The sequence below is a fragment of the Limanda limanda genome, chromosome 4, assembly GCF_963576545.1.
Source record: "Limanda limanda chromosome 4, fLimLim1.1, whole genome shotgun sequence".
Taxonomy (NCBI): domain Eukaryota; kingdom Metazoa; phylum Chordata; class Actinopteri; order Pleuronectiformes; family Pleuronectidae; genus Limanda; species Limanda limanda.
In genome coordinates, this window is record NC_083639.1 from 32222292 (window position 1) to 32235710 (window position 13419).

At 47.2% G+C, this 13419-nt stretch overlaps 2 protein-coding genes across 2 annotated transcripts; both read right to left on the reverse strand.

Annotated features, from left to right (window-relative positions):
• Window positions 1-1152: 1152 nt before the first annotated feature.
• Window positions 1153-4738, reverse strand: zgc:77375 (uncharacterized protein LOC402927 homolog). Its single transcript, XM_061070053.1, has 10 exons — window positions 4682-4738; window positions 4048-4239; window positions 3842-3954; window positions 3439-3532; window positions 2943-2976; window positions 2685-2859; window positions 2418-2594; window positions 1541-1718; window positions 1279-1458; window positions 1153-1230 (listed from the first exon to the last, which is right to left on the reverse strand). Exons 1-10 carry the CDS (start codon window positions 4736-4738, stop codon window positions 1153-1155), a joined length of 1278 nt encoding a protein of 425 aa, XP_060926036.1.
• A 958-nt stretch (window positions 4739-5696) lies between these two features.
• Window positions 5697-12693, reverse strand: isy1 (ISY1 splicing factor homolog). The gene is made up of 11 exons (XM_061069679.1): window positions 12595-12693; window positions 11728-11750; window positions 11564-11615; window positions 10871-10936; window positions 10229-10271; window positions 7933-8045; window positions 7067-7184; window positions 6867-6989; window positions 6534-6646; window positions 6333-6422; window positions 5697-5909 (listed from the first exon to the last, which is right to left on the reverse strand). Exons 1-11 carry the CDS (start codon window positions 12595-12597, stop codon window positions 5802-5804), a joined length of 852 nt encoding a protein of 283 aa, XP_060925662.1. The 5' UTR covers window positions 12598-12693; the 3' UTR covers window positions 5697-5801.
• Window positions 12694-13419: the final 726 nt, after the last annotated feature.

Here is a 13419-nt window from a genome sequence, read left to right on the forward strand (position 1 = left end):
ATCTTTACAGGGACCCGGGCCGAGCTGCTGCGCATGCGCGGCGGATCCTCCGCTTCCTGTTGTGAAGTGTCCTGTTGTCGCCGCCATGTTGGGAAGGTCAACGGTTAAAGGGGAAGTTCACTTTAAAATAAACGTCATGGGGGGGGTCTCAGGGTTAGACAGCGTGAGAGCAGAACACCGGAAGTAACTGCTGACAGATCCAGTCGTAATAAAACATAACCTGCCTCCAGACATTCATATTCCACTGGAGACACCATGTGTGATCCTGTGATCCGCTTCCTGGTCCAGGTCTCCTCAGATCCGGGTTCTTTCTTCATGTTCTTTCTCTCAGTCGCCAAAGCTGCTCATCGTGGGAACTGTTGGTTTCTCTATTAATTAAGTTTCAGCCTGAACATGTTATGACCTGCTTATAATCTAACTGGAGCCTAACCCTTATATTTATTTGTATTTATTAATTTTTGCTATGGATCTTGTGAAGCACGTTGTTACCTTGTTTAGATCAGTGCTATACAAATAGTTATTATCATAAGGGCCGGTGTGGACGAGCTGTAAACAACAACACTGATCACATGTTCCTGTTTGAAGGAGTCGGACCCAACAACCTGCTGCTGCTACACAAACACCAACTACACAACATGTACACACCAGGGCCGGGTCTAGGCAGGGGCAAGAGGGGGCCTGGCCCCCTCAAATAAATGTTGTGCCCCCTCAAACTAAATCCCAATTTATAATAATAATAATATAATAAATCACAATGCCCCCTCAAGATTTGTGGCTGCCCCCTCATACATGCCTGTCTAGACCCGGCCCTGGTACACACGCTGTTTTGTGTGGGAACTGTTTGTTTTTATGAGGAACATGTTTATGAAATAATTCAGGTTCAGGGTTTTGTCATTAAAAAACAAAATACACTGAAAAAGATGTTAAAGTTTCAAATGAAAAAAATTCGATATGATTATCTTTGTTTATTCAGAATGAACATATATCATCTAAAATATTAAAGACATTTTTTTTATTAAATGGTTAGTAAAATAAAAAGCTGTTCAAATGTTCACAAATCAAATCAAATGACACACACACATTTTACAGGAGTCTCATCAGAACAGCTGTTAATCTATCAAAGTGGTTAAAGAACTCGTGTGAGTTCAGAGTTCAGACTCTGCTCCATGGACCAGATGTGAACTGTCTACAGTATCCTGATAAACAGTCAGAGTGAGACCTCTTCAGGTCCTTGATGGGACAACAGAGGGGGGTCAGAGGTCAGAGGTCAGGTGTGACAGCAGCCTCCTCCTGCAGCAGCAGATCCACGGCAGCCTCCACATCTTCCACCACATGACTTGGCTCCACCAGGTCTGGCTCCAGGACCAGGTCTCTGTGACCGTGGAACACTGTCTCGGTGATGGTGCTGCTCTGGTCGCTAGGCAACGGGGAGCGAGGGTTATAGACGCCTGTGCACACCTGAAGACAGGCAGAGCAGCTGTGAGGAGTGAAGCTTTTAAATCCTGCAGACTGGTCCATGAAAGGATGAGACACTACGAACCAATAGGGAGCGACACTGAGCAGCAGTGGACACCAGCTCCTCCTCCGAAACCACCGCCGTCCCCCGACTCCCTGTTCCCTGGGCAACAAACCTGCTGCTGGTAGTTATGGCAGCATGCTGCTGAGCCAGGTAGCGGTTATACAGGTTAGCACCATAGATGTCCGTCATTAGGTTGTCACTAAGCAACAAGAGGATGGTGGTTTGGTTAACTGACAGTGTAACACACAGTTTGTTATTGTTCAGTTCAGTTTGGTTACGGTGTTACACTCAGTTTGGTTACGCTGTTACACTGAGTTTGGTTACGCTGTTACACTCAGTTTGGTTACGGTGTTACACTCAGTTTGGTTACGGTGTTACACGCAGTTTGGTTACGCTGTTACACTCAGTTTGGCTACGGTGTTACACTCAGTTTGGTTACGGTGTTACACGCAGTTTGGTTACGGTGTTACACGCAGTTTGGTTACGGTGTTACACTCAGTTTGGTTACGGTGTTACACGCAGTTTGGGTACGGTGTTACACGCAGTTTGGTTACGGTGTTACACGCAGTTTGGTTACGGTGTTACACGCAGTTTGGTTACGGTGTTACACTCAGTTTGGTTACGGTGTTACACTCAGTTTGGCTACGGTGTTACACGCAGTTTGGTTACGGTGTTACACTCAGTTTGGTTACGGTGTTACACTCAGTTTGGTTACGGTGTTACACTCAGTTTGGTTACGGTGCTACACTCAGTTTGGTTACGTGTTACACTCAGTTTGGTTACGGTGTTACACTCAGTTTGGTTACGCTGTTACACTCAGTTTGGTTACGGTGCTACACTCAGTTTGGTTACGGTGTTACACGCAGTTTGGTTACGGTGTTACACTCAGTTTGGTTACCCGATGGCATAGACAGTGTTTATCCGCTGGTTGTGGTTCTGCAGCCTCAGCAGATGCTCAGCGTACTGGTACGTGAGCAGACTTGGTTTTCCCAGCAGCGCCTGGTACTGCAGCTCCTGACCTGTCAACTTCCTGTAGACGGACTCCAGACACAGCAGGAACATCCCGTGACCAAAGCTACAGCAACACGGAAGAGTCAAAACGGACATGTGGATCACAGGCCCTTCACATGACATGTTACTAAACGGATCATTGTTTGTTGGTTACCGTGGAGACGGGGCCTCGGCCATCCACATCAGGTCCATGTTACAGGCCAGAACCGGCAGCTGAGTCAGCAGGTGTGCGTCGTACTCACAGCCAGGACTCCCATTGGTCAGGAGCACGTCAATCAACAGCTGCATGTTGGTCTCCCATCTGATTGGTTCCCCGAACAGTATGATTGCTATGGCAATACAGGAAGTTGTGTAGTTTTATTATGTAGTTGTTGTATAGTTGTTGGGTAATTTGACTGTATGGTTGCATTACCTTCTATTTTGGGAAACGTCCTCAGAGGAGTCGACTGAAACAGAACAAACTGTTAAATCACATGATTACACATAAAAATCTGCAAACTCCTCAAACTTAGTTTCTTTCAAAACAATCGTGACTAACTTTGTTTTAAACCATTTTTTGTCCCAGTCGACCTTTGAGGCGTTGTGTTGCATTGTGTTCACTTACAGATACAATGTGTTTTACAGTATCTGACAATCAATGGTTTGTAATATGGCACCCATGTGATCCTTGTGTTTTGTGTTTACTAGATCTATTATAGATCTATTATCTCTTATAGGTTTTTCAAATAAACTATGTTTTGTTAAGTTGTAAGTGAAAAACTTGTTTTCTGTGCTGAATAAATTAATAATAAAAATGTGTGTACATGGATGTGCAGTCCACTTTAGGGTCTCGGGTTGGGGGTTCGAAAACACGGTCACCCTTCGCTAACAGCTAACAGCTAACAGCGCTACACAAGAAAAGTCCTCACAGAGAGTTTGGGTCTCCTGTTATGGTCCACCATGTCCAGCAGGGGGTGATGTTCTCTGAGCTGCTCGATGGTCACCACCTTCTGAAAACCCAAACTGACGACGACACGGTCAAGACTTCAAAACTCAAACCAACCAATCAGAGACTTGTAAAGAGTTTCAGGTTCGCTCTCGTTACCTCACAGGACTTGATTATAAACTCTTCATGAGATGATCAACAACAAGTTAAACCATCAGATTCTTTCTTTCCAGATGTTTGTCGATCTGATGGTTATCACAGACAGTTTCTGTACCACAAGTCACCACTGGCTAACTGGGGGCGCCACATGACATGTCTATACAGACAGGATTGAAATGCTCAAAGGTGAAAGGTCAGTCAGAGGTCAAGGGTTGACTGAAGGATACGTGTTGGCGATGTCCGCCACGGGCCCTTGTCCCGACACCAGGACACATTTATCATGGAAACTCTTTAACATCTGCAAAGGACTGTGGGAAAGAACCACCTGCTCCGGGACGATCTACAGAGAGAGAGAGGTCACATGCTGTGTTGGTCCAATCAGAACAACCTCCACCTGTCCTCTACCTGTCTGTCTGTCATCCACCTGTCTTACCTTGACATCCAGCAGGTGAGACAGTTGTTGGGCCTTGTGATGTCTCTGACAACTTCCTGCATTGGTGACAAAAACAACAGGAAACAGGAAGTTCTTGTTTCGGTCCAGAAGCTTCCGGAAAGCTCGTTGAGCCGCTGGGATCACTGAGCCGCCCCGGAGCAGGACGCCGTCCACGTCCAGGAGGACACCAGCCTGCCGCAGACAGACAGGTGAGACACAGACAGACAGGTGAGACACAGACAGCTCAACCTTACATCGGGTTTGTTTTATTTGTATAAAAATGTAACCCTAACCCAAGTTCTTGACACAACTTGTAACAGTTTCAACAACCTGTTTTAAATATGTTTATTCTAAATCTTTTTAATATTCCTTTGTGTGTGTTGACTAATGTGCATCACATCACTTGTGTCTCAAATTGACCTGAAACCATCTGAAGAACATTTAACTTCATGAGGACAAATACAGACGGGTTTATTACCCCATATAACACACACACACACACACACACACACACACACACACACACACACACACACACACACACACACACACACACACACACACACACACACACACACACACACACACACACACACACACACACACACACACACACACACACACACACTCTTACCTGTCTACTGGTCGACATGGATCTGACCGCCTGCTGCAGGAAACCTCGACACCACATGACGTCTGTCTGTCCGGGCGTCCGTCTGCTGCTCGGTTATACTGACCCAGCTGTGACATCATCAGGGGGAGGGGCAACTGTAATGTCTGCCAGAGGAACTTCAAAACAATCAATAATCAATAAATACAATCTGATGAAACATCAGGTGAGAACAACAGAAACACTCGAGGAACAAACTCTACCTGAATCAACACACACACACTCACTTGATCACACAACCGCACACAATCTCACTCACACACCCACACTCACTCGATCACGCACACACACACTCAGACACACACGCACACACTGATTAAATACGGCTGACAACAGTTTTCTCTCACATGACATCACATGCAGCGTTCAGCCGTTAATCAGCCTATCACATGTTGCAGCAGGCTGCCACCAATCAACCAATCAGCTGCCTGATTGAAACCTTATGATGAAACAGAGACTGGGACGTACACACACACACACAGTCTAAAACATTGTGTCTGTATGTGCTGATGTCAATAAAGGTCATTGAATTGAATGTGATAGAAACAGGTTTGATTTCACATTAACATATGAATAAACATGTTTTTTACACAATATAAACTATTTCAATCTTTACCCGATCTAATCTTGTATATCTTGTTCCTTGTGTCGTCAGATTGTCGTGACTGTGACAGTAACGTGTGTATTTCTCTGCATCAGAGACCGACTTCGTCCCTGTGACTCCAGCGGGGGGGCGCTGTCCCAGACGCTTCTCAGAGGAAACAGATTTTGTTCGAGGTTATGGCGCTGGCATCAACTAACGTTAAACATGTTTAAAATACAAGGGGCATTAAAACATACTTTCCCATCTGCAGCTCTGTTGCTAGGCAACAGCAATAAAGGCGGGACAAGCTGGCAGATCGCATCCCAGAAGAGGTGTCAACTTTTGTCTTTGTCGGTTTAATACTGATGTGAACAAACAACAACAACAACAACAAACTGGTCTGAAAAAACTTTTAATATGAAACAAGATATTTACATCAAAGGCAACACAGACAGGTGACAGACAGACAGGTGACAGACAGACAGGTGACAGACAGACAGGTCAGACTCCCAGCAGAGTTCTGGCCTCTTGACTCTGAGCCTGAAGCGTCTCGCTGGCGTAGCGCTGTAACAGCTCCATCTTCTTCCTCCTGACCAGAGCCTCCTCCACCTGAGAAACAGACAGGTCAGAGCAGTGAGACAGGTCCCAGGGACAGGTCAGAGCAGTGAGACGGGTCCCAGGGACAGGTCAGAGCAGTGAGACAGGTCCCAGGGACAGGTCAGAGCAGTGAGACGGGTCCCAGGGACAGGTCAGAGCAGTGAGACAGGTCCCAGGGACAGGTCAGAGCAGTGAGACCGGTCCCAGGGACAGGTCAGAGCAGTGAGACGGGTCCCAGGGACAGGTCAGAGCAGTGAGACAGGTCCCAGGGACAGGTCAGAGCAGTGAGACAGGTCCCAGGGACAGGTCAGAGCAGTGAGACAGGTCCCAGGGACAGGCAGAGCGGTCTCACCTCTGTGTGTGGGCTTGTATTGGCGTCCATGTGAGGACATCTCCGCTCACATGTGTAGATAAATGAACGTGTGTGTGTCTCACCTCTCTCTGTGAGGGAACAGGTACGTGTGCGATGAAGGAGACTCCTCCCTCCTCTCCCTCCTGCTCCTCCCGGCTCTCCTCATCATCGGGCTGCACAGAAACACAAATCAAAGACTCACTTGACTTCACTCTACCTGCTGTGTTGTTCAGGTGACTTCAAGAGACCACAAACAGCAGTGATGTGTTGGAGGGACAGCTCACCTCCTCCTTATGGACGCTGTAGATGTTCTCCTCCTCCTCCTCTTCCAGATGTTTGTCTCCAGACAAACAGGATTCTTTCTCTGTTCTCCACTTCTGCACCGCATCCAAAACAGCTACACACACACACAGACACACACACAAAATGTCTGGTTGTGCAACTACTCAACATCATTCACAGGTGGATTATAGAACCTCACAGCAGCAAGAAATGATCTAACTGTAAAAATGACTCAGTGGATTATAAGTTAATACGACTGTTAGGAGGTTATCTGACTGGATTCATGAATAATCTGATTAAGTTATGATAAAGTTAAATTAATAAAATAATTTCACCTTGTTTCTCGTACTGTGACTCCAGAGGAAGCAGCACTCCATCGTCTTCGTCTCTGTACCCATAATACTCTGCGTCGACTTCCTTCATTAGCTCCGCCCTCGTCTTCCTCAGTGCTGGAGCAGCTGGAAGTCACATGATCAGTGAGAACCAATGAGCACAGAGCAGTACATGTCCATATGAAGATTTTAAGTTTACGTACGCTCCTTCTCGAACAGTTCTCGGACTCCCGGCAGGTCTCTGGCGGCTCCAAAGTATTTATATCCTCTGTTTCCTGGAACCTCCTTCCCCTCATGATCCAACATCCTGGGACCGACGCGCTGAAACAGCAGCAGCTGATCGTTAATTCATCATTTAAGGTGCTGGTTATGTCCTCTCTTATGCTGCGTTCAGACCAAATGTGATGCAAATTTATTGACGCCCTAAACGCGCGATCCGTGGCGTCGGATCGTTTGCATTTATTAATTTAATCACGTGAATAACCACAACCAGTGAGTATTTACCTGTTCTCCTCCAGAAGACACGAGGACAACTGGCTGAAGCAACTACAATTACTTGGTGTACATTGTTTAAACACCAGGGGGCGTCAGTGGAGGAGAGGTCCACCCATCCAGAGGAGCACACAGGGACCTTCAGCGGCTCCTCCAGGAGCTGAGTCTGGAGTTCAGCTGTTTCCAGTTCGACTTGAGGCCGGGCGGCGTGACCCCCCTCGAGGCGGGGTCAGCACTGATTGGCTGTCACAATGAGTTTTCGCCTAAGTCAAGTATTTTATAACTTGAGCATCGGACAAGAGGGAATGGTGCCACACGAAAGACGCAAATTTCAGATGTATTTCTCCACTTGTGACCATCGACGTTGTGTGTGACCTGGACGTGTTCAGTGTCAACGCTCCGTTAGAGATGATCAGGTTTCTAAACGCAGCTGTGGCTGCAGGGTTGAGGCTCCGCCCCCGATGAGGTGGCTGACTGATAGATGAACAGTCACATGTTTGTCTGCAGACGCAGCTGTCACTGACTTGTCACTGTTATGATTATTAATATGATTATTGTGGTAGTTATTTGTATTTACCGCATAGTCGGGTCCTCCCAGCTCTTTGATCCGAACCTCCCAGTGACCTTTCTCCCTCAGCAGCTTGTTGATCTCATCGTTCAGATCCCGAATCTTGAACTCTCCGAGACCCGCTGCAGACAGACAGGTGAGAGACAGACAGGTGAGAGACAGAGAGGTGAGAGGCAGACAGGTGAGAGACAGACAGGTGAGAGACAGACAGGTGAGAGACAGACAGGTGATAGACAGTCAGGTGATAGACATTCAGGTGAGAGGCAGACAGGTGACAGGCAGACAGGTGATAGACAGACAGGTGAGAGACAGACAGGTGACAGGCAGACAGGTGAGAGACAGACAGGTGAGAGACAGACAGGTGAGAGACAGACAGGTGAGAGACAGTCAGGTGAGAGGCAGACAGGTGAGAGGCAGACAGGTGAGAGGCAGACAGGTGAGAGACAGACAGGTGAGAGACAGACATGTGAGAGACAGACAGGTGAGAGACAGACAGGTGAGAGGCAGACAGGTGAGAGACAGACAGGTGAGAGGCAGACAGGTGAGAGACAGACAGGTGAGAGGCAGACAGGTGAGAGACAGACCAGTGAGAGACAGACAGGTGAGAGACAGACAGGTGAGAGACAGACAGGTGAGAGACAGACAGGTGAGAGGCAGACAGGTGAGAGGCAGACAGGTGAGAGGCAGACAGGTGAGAGGCAGACAGGTGAGAGACAGTCAGGTGAGAGACAGTCAGGTGACAGGCAGACAGGTGACAGGCAGACAGGTGAGAGACAGACAGGTGAGAGGCAGACAGGTGAGAGACAGACAGGTGAGAGGCAGACAGGTGAGAGACAGACAGGTGAGAGGCAGACAGGTGAGAGGCAGACATGTGAGAGGCAGACAGGTGAGAGACAGACAGGTGAGAGGCAGACAGGTGAGAGGCAGACAGGTGAGAGGCAGACAGGTGAGAGGCAGACAGGTGAGAGGCAGACAGATGACAGGCAGACATGTGAGAGGCAGACAGGTGAGAGACAGACAGGTGAGAGGCAGACAGGTGAGAGGCAGACAGGTGAGAGGCAGACAGGTGAGAGGCAGACAGGTGAGAGGCATACAGGTGAGAGACAGACAGGTGACAGGCAGACAGGTGAGAGGCAGACAGGTGAGAGGCAGACAGGTGAGAGGCAGACATGTGAGAGACAGACAGGTGAGAGGCAGACAGGTGAGAGACAGACAGGTGAGAGACAGACAAGTGAGAGACAGACAGGTGAGAGGCAGACAGGTGAGAGACAGACAAGTGAGAGACAGTCAGGTGAGAGGCAGACAGGTGAGAGACAGTCAGGTGAGAGACAGTCAGGTGAGAGACAGACAGGTGAGAGGCAGACAGGTGAGAGGCAGACAGGTGAGAGGCAGACAGGTGAGAGACAGACAGGTGAGAGGCAGACAGGTGAGAGACAGACAGGTGAGAGGCAGACAGGTGAGAGACAGACAAGTGAGAGACAGTCAGGTGAGAGGCAGACAGGTGAGAGACAGTCAGGTGAGAGACAGTCAGGTGAGAGACAGACAGGTGAGAGGCAGACAGGTGAGAGGCAGACAGGTGAGAGGCAGACAGGTGAGAGACAGACAGGTGAGAGGCAGACAGGTGAGAGACAGACAGGTGAGAGACAGACAGGTGAGAGACAGACAGGTGAGAGGCAGACAGGTGAGAGGCAGACAGGTGAGAGACAGACAGGTGAGAGACAGACAGGTGAGAGACAGACAGGTGAGAGACAGACAGGTGAGAGACAGACAGGTGAGAGACAGACAGGTTTGTCTCCATATCTGCCACACATCTTATTATGAACACCTGCGTCACCAGTATTTACAAATCAATAATCATCAGGATATTAAAAACACGCAAAGGGAAACCCCTCCCCCTGATTTCTGGACTCCTCCCTCTCCTCCCCCTAAACCACATTTTTTCTTAAGCCCCTCCCCCTCGCAGGATAGTTACCAAAACAACCAGAGATTGCACAGAATGAGCTGCTCCATGATATTTATCTTTCTGTTCCCACAACAATATACAGAGAAAAATGGATTTTTCAGTCATTTAGAGATTTATCAGATTAATAATTGTAATCGTTTGATAGTGAGACATTCCATTGAGCTGACACCTTTATCCAGAGTGACTCACAATAAGTTCCTCAACCATGAGGAACAAAGCCAGGACAACAAGAATCAAGTCAGTACATTAGCTTCAAAGAGCCAAACTACAAAGTTTCATATATTTATTATAACTCTATGTATTTATTTTAATTTGTAAGTCATGATGTAGCTTTGAACTCACCGTTCTGAATCTGAGCCACTTTCTTCGAGATTTCACTGATGATCTGAAACACACACACACACACACATCAATACTGCAGTGTGTAGTGTTACTGCAGTGTGTAGTGTTACTGCAGTGTGTAGTGTTACTGCAGTGTGTAGTGTTACTGCAGTGTGTAGTGTTACTGCAGTGTTTATTGTTACTGCAGTGTTTAGTGTTACTGCAGTGTGTAGTGTTATTATAGTGTGTAGTGTTACTGCAGTGTGTAGTGTTACTGCAGTGTGTAGTGTTATTATAGTGTGTAGTGTTACTGCAGTGTGTAGTGTTACTGCAGTGTGTAGTGTTATTATAGTGTGTAGTGTTACTGCAGTGTGAAGCGTTACTGTAGTGTGTAGTGTTACTGCAGTGTGTAGTGTTACTGCAGTGTGTAGTGTTATTATAGTGTGTAGTGTTACTGCAGTGTGTAGTGTTATTATAGTGTGTAGTGTTACTGCAGTGTGTAGTGTTGCTGCAGTGTGAAGCGTTACTGCAGTGTGTAGTGTTACTGCAGTGTGTAGTGTTATTATAGTGTGTAGTGTTACTGCAGTGTGTAGTGTTATTATAGTGTGTAGTGTTATTATAGTGTGTAGTGTTGCTGCAGTGTGTGGTTCAGTGTGTTTGTACCTGTCGTCTCCATTTCTCAGCTTTGGGAAGTTCACTGCACTCTGACGCCAGAAAAGGTCTCCTCTCCTACAGAGAGACAGACAGGTCAGAGAGAGAGAGAGAGACGGGTCAGAGAGAGAGAGACGGGTCAGAGAGAGAGAGAGAGACGGGTCAGAGAGAGAGAGACATGCGGGTCGGAGAGGGAGAGACGGGTCAGAGAGAGACAGACAGATCAGAGAGCGAGAGACATGCGGGTCAGAGAGAGAGAGACAGGTCAGAGAGACAGACAGCACAGAGAGAGAGAGACGGTCAGAGAGAGAGAGACATGCGGGTCTGAGAGGGAGAGACAGGTCAGAGAGACAGACAGCACAGAGAGAGAGAGACGGGTCAGAGAGAGAGAGACATGCGGGTCGGAGAGGGAGAGACGGGTCAGAGAGACAGACAGACAGATCAGAGAGAGAGGGATAAGCGGGTCAGAGAGAGAGAGACAGGTCAGAGAGACAGACAGCACAGAGAGAGAGAGACGGGTCAGAGAGAGAGAGACATGCGGGTCAGAGAGAGAGAGAGACAGATCAGAGAGAGAGGGACATGCGGGTCAGAGAGAGACATGCGGGTCAGAGAGGGGACAGACGGTCAGAGAGGGGACAGACGGGTCAGAGAGAGACATGCGGGTCAGAGAGAGACAGACGGGTCAGAGAGAGACAGACGGGTCACCTTGACTTTTCCCTCCTCCAGCTGAGCCTGTCTGAACCGGGCCAGAGCCGTCCTGAGAGACAGAGACAGATAAATATTAAAGATCCGAGTCTGAAAGTCTTCGATTAGAATTCAAATGTTTTTTCTGAGTGGTCATTTTGACGGATGATGATGTCATCACTCACATGGCCTTCTCAGCGTTTCTTGCCTGGAGAAAGAGACAAAGTGAAATCAACCAATCAGCGAAACTTAAAGTTAACAATTCATCCATAAAATCACAGGAGCATTCACATGACAACAAACCAGTGTGTGGACCAATCAGAACAGCGTGTTCATTAACTGAGAATAATCTGTTGCCATGGAGAAGTCACGGTTTGACAGAACATGAAGCGTTTCAACTAAATCAGTGAAACTAAGAGGCTAGCCGGTAACAGCTAAGTGGGTAGCAGTAAACAGGCTAGCAGCTAAGAGGCTAGCAGTTACAGCTAAGTGGGTAGCAGTAAACAGGCTAGCAGCTAAGTGGGTAGCAGTAAACAGGCTAGCAGATAAGAGGCTAGCAGTTACAGCTAAGTGGGTAGCAGTAAACAGGCTAGCAGCTAAGAGACTAGCAGCTAAGAGGCTAGCAGCTCAATGGGTAGTAGTTAAAAGGCTAGAAGCTAAGAGACTAGCAGCTAAGAGGCTAGCAGCTAAGAGACTAGTAGTTAAGATGCTAGCCGCTAACAGGTTAGCTGCTCAATAGGTAGTAGTTAACAGGCTAGCAGCTAAGAGACTAGTAGTTAAGAGACTAGCAGCTAAGAGGCTAGCAGCTAAGAGGGTAGCAGTAAACAGGCTGGCAGCTAAGAGACTAGCAGTTAAGATGCTAGCCGCTAACAGGCTAGCAGCTCAATGGGTAGTAGTTAAAAGGCTAGAAGCTAAGAGGCTAGCAGCTAAGAGGCTAGCAGCTAAGAGGCTAGCAGCTAAGTGGGTGGCAGTAAACAGGCTAGCAGCTAAGAGACTAGTAGTTAAGATGCTAGCCGCTAACAGGCCGTGTGTAAGTCTGAGATGTTTCTCACCATCTTCTTCTTCTTTAGTTTTTTATCAGAATCAGAAGAATCTCCCGCTTCAAACGATCAACACGCGCACACACTGACAGGAAGTCCGCCAGCGTCTTCTTCTCCTGTGTCCGATGCACTTATGGCGGAGCTGCGGCTCTGCTGCCTCCTGCTGGAGAAGTAAAATAACACATCCTGAAGTTTAAAAGGAACACGTTGACGTTTTTATAAAAATCTTCGTTTGTGCGATGACGTCAGGACGAGCACAACATCCGGCTTAATGATAAAATGTTTGTAAAGATCACTTTTAATGAGGACATTTTAGTTTCTGTAACTACCAATAGTAACACATTTTTAGAGACAAACACGTCACATCCACACAAACGTCACGAAACCCCTGCAGGAGGCGGCAGGAGATGAAATCTGTTTGTTTTTCTATGTTCTACAATTGTCTCACTCTCTTTATTTTTGTTTTAAATACCAAAATAAAAGAGGTCAAAAACAAGAAAGATAAGATTTAGTTCTCGTCTTGTTTTCTGGTGAAACACCTCAGAACTCTCGACTGAGAAACAAGTGTTTTACTGTCTTGAAGTGGAGACAACTTACGAAATTAATACAAATTATGAAATTGATCAAATTAATCACAATTAATAAAAATAAGAAAAACAAGTAAACAATTCAAAACTAAATATTAACCTTTTGCATATTGACACCTTTTAAGTGGACGTGGAGTCCATGAACGCACCTCGTAGGAGACGTTTACTCTAAACACTTTGTGGAAATGACGTCGTTCCCAGTGGAACATGAAGGTCGGGGGACGTGGTCACTTGATGACATCACAGCAGC

Excerpts from the sequence above, each read along its gene's own strand:
- zgc:77375 (XM_061070053.1), bottom strand. The coding sequence starts at position 4,738 with ATGTGGTGTCGAGGTTTCCTGCAGCAGGCGGTCAGATCCATGTCGACC. Across the intron at positions 4,240-4,681 it reads CCATGTCGACCAGTAGACAG|GCTGGTGTCCTCCTGGACGT; the intron begins GTAAGAGTGTGT and ends TGTCTGCGGCAG. Across the intron at positions 3,533-3,841 it reads GTGGCGGACATCGCCAACAC|TTTGGGTTTTCAGAAGGTGG; the intron begins GTATCCTTCAGT and ends TGTCGTCGTCAG.
- isy1 (XM_061069679.1), bottom strand. Across the intron at positions 6,647-6,866 it reads GTCACAGTACGAGAAACAAG|CTGTTTTGGATGCGGTGCAG; the intron begins GTGAAATTATTT and ends GTGTGTGTGTAG. Across the intron at positions 6,423-6,533 it reads ACAGCGTCCATAAGGAGGAG|CCCGATGATGAGGAGAGCCG; the intron begins GTGAGCTGTCCC and ends GTTTCTGTGCAG.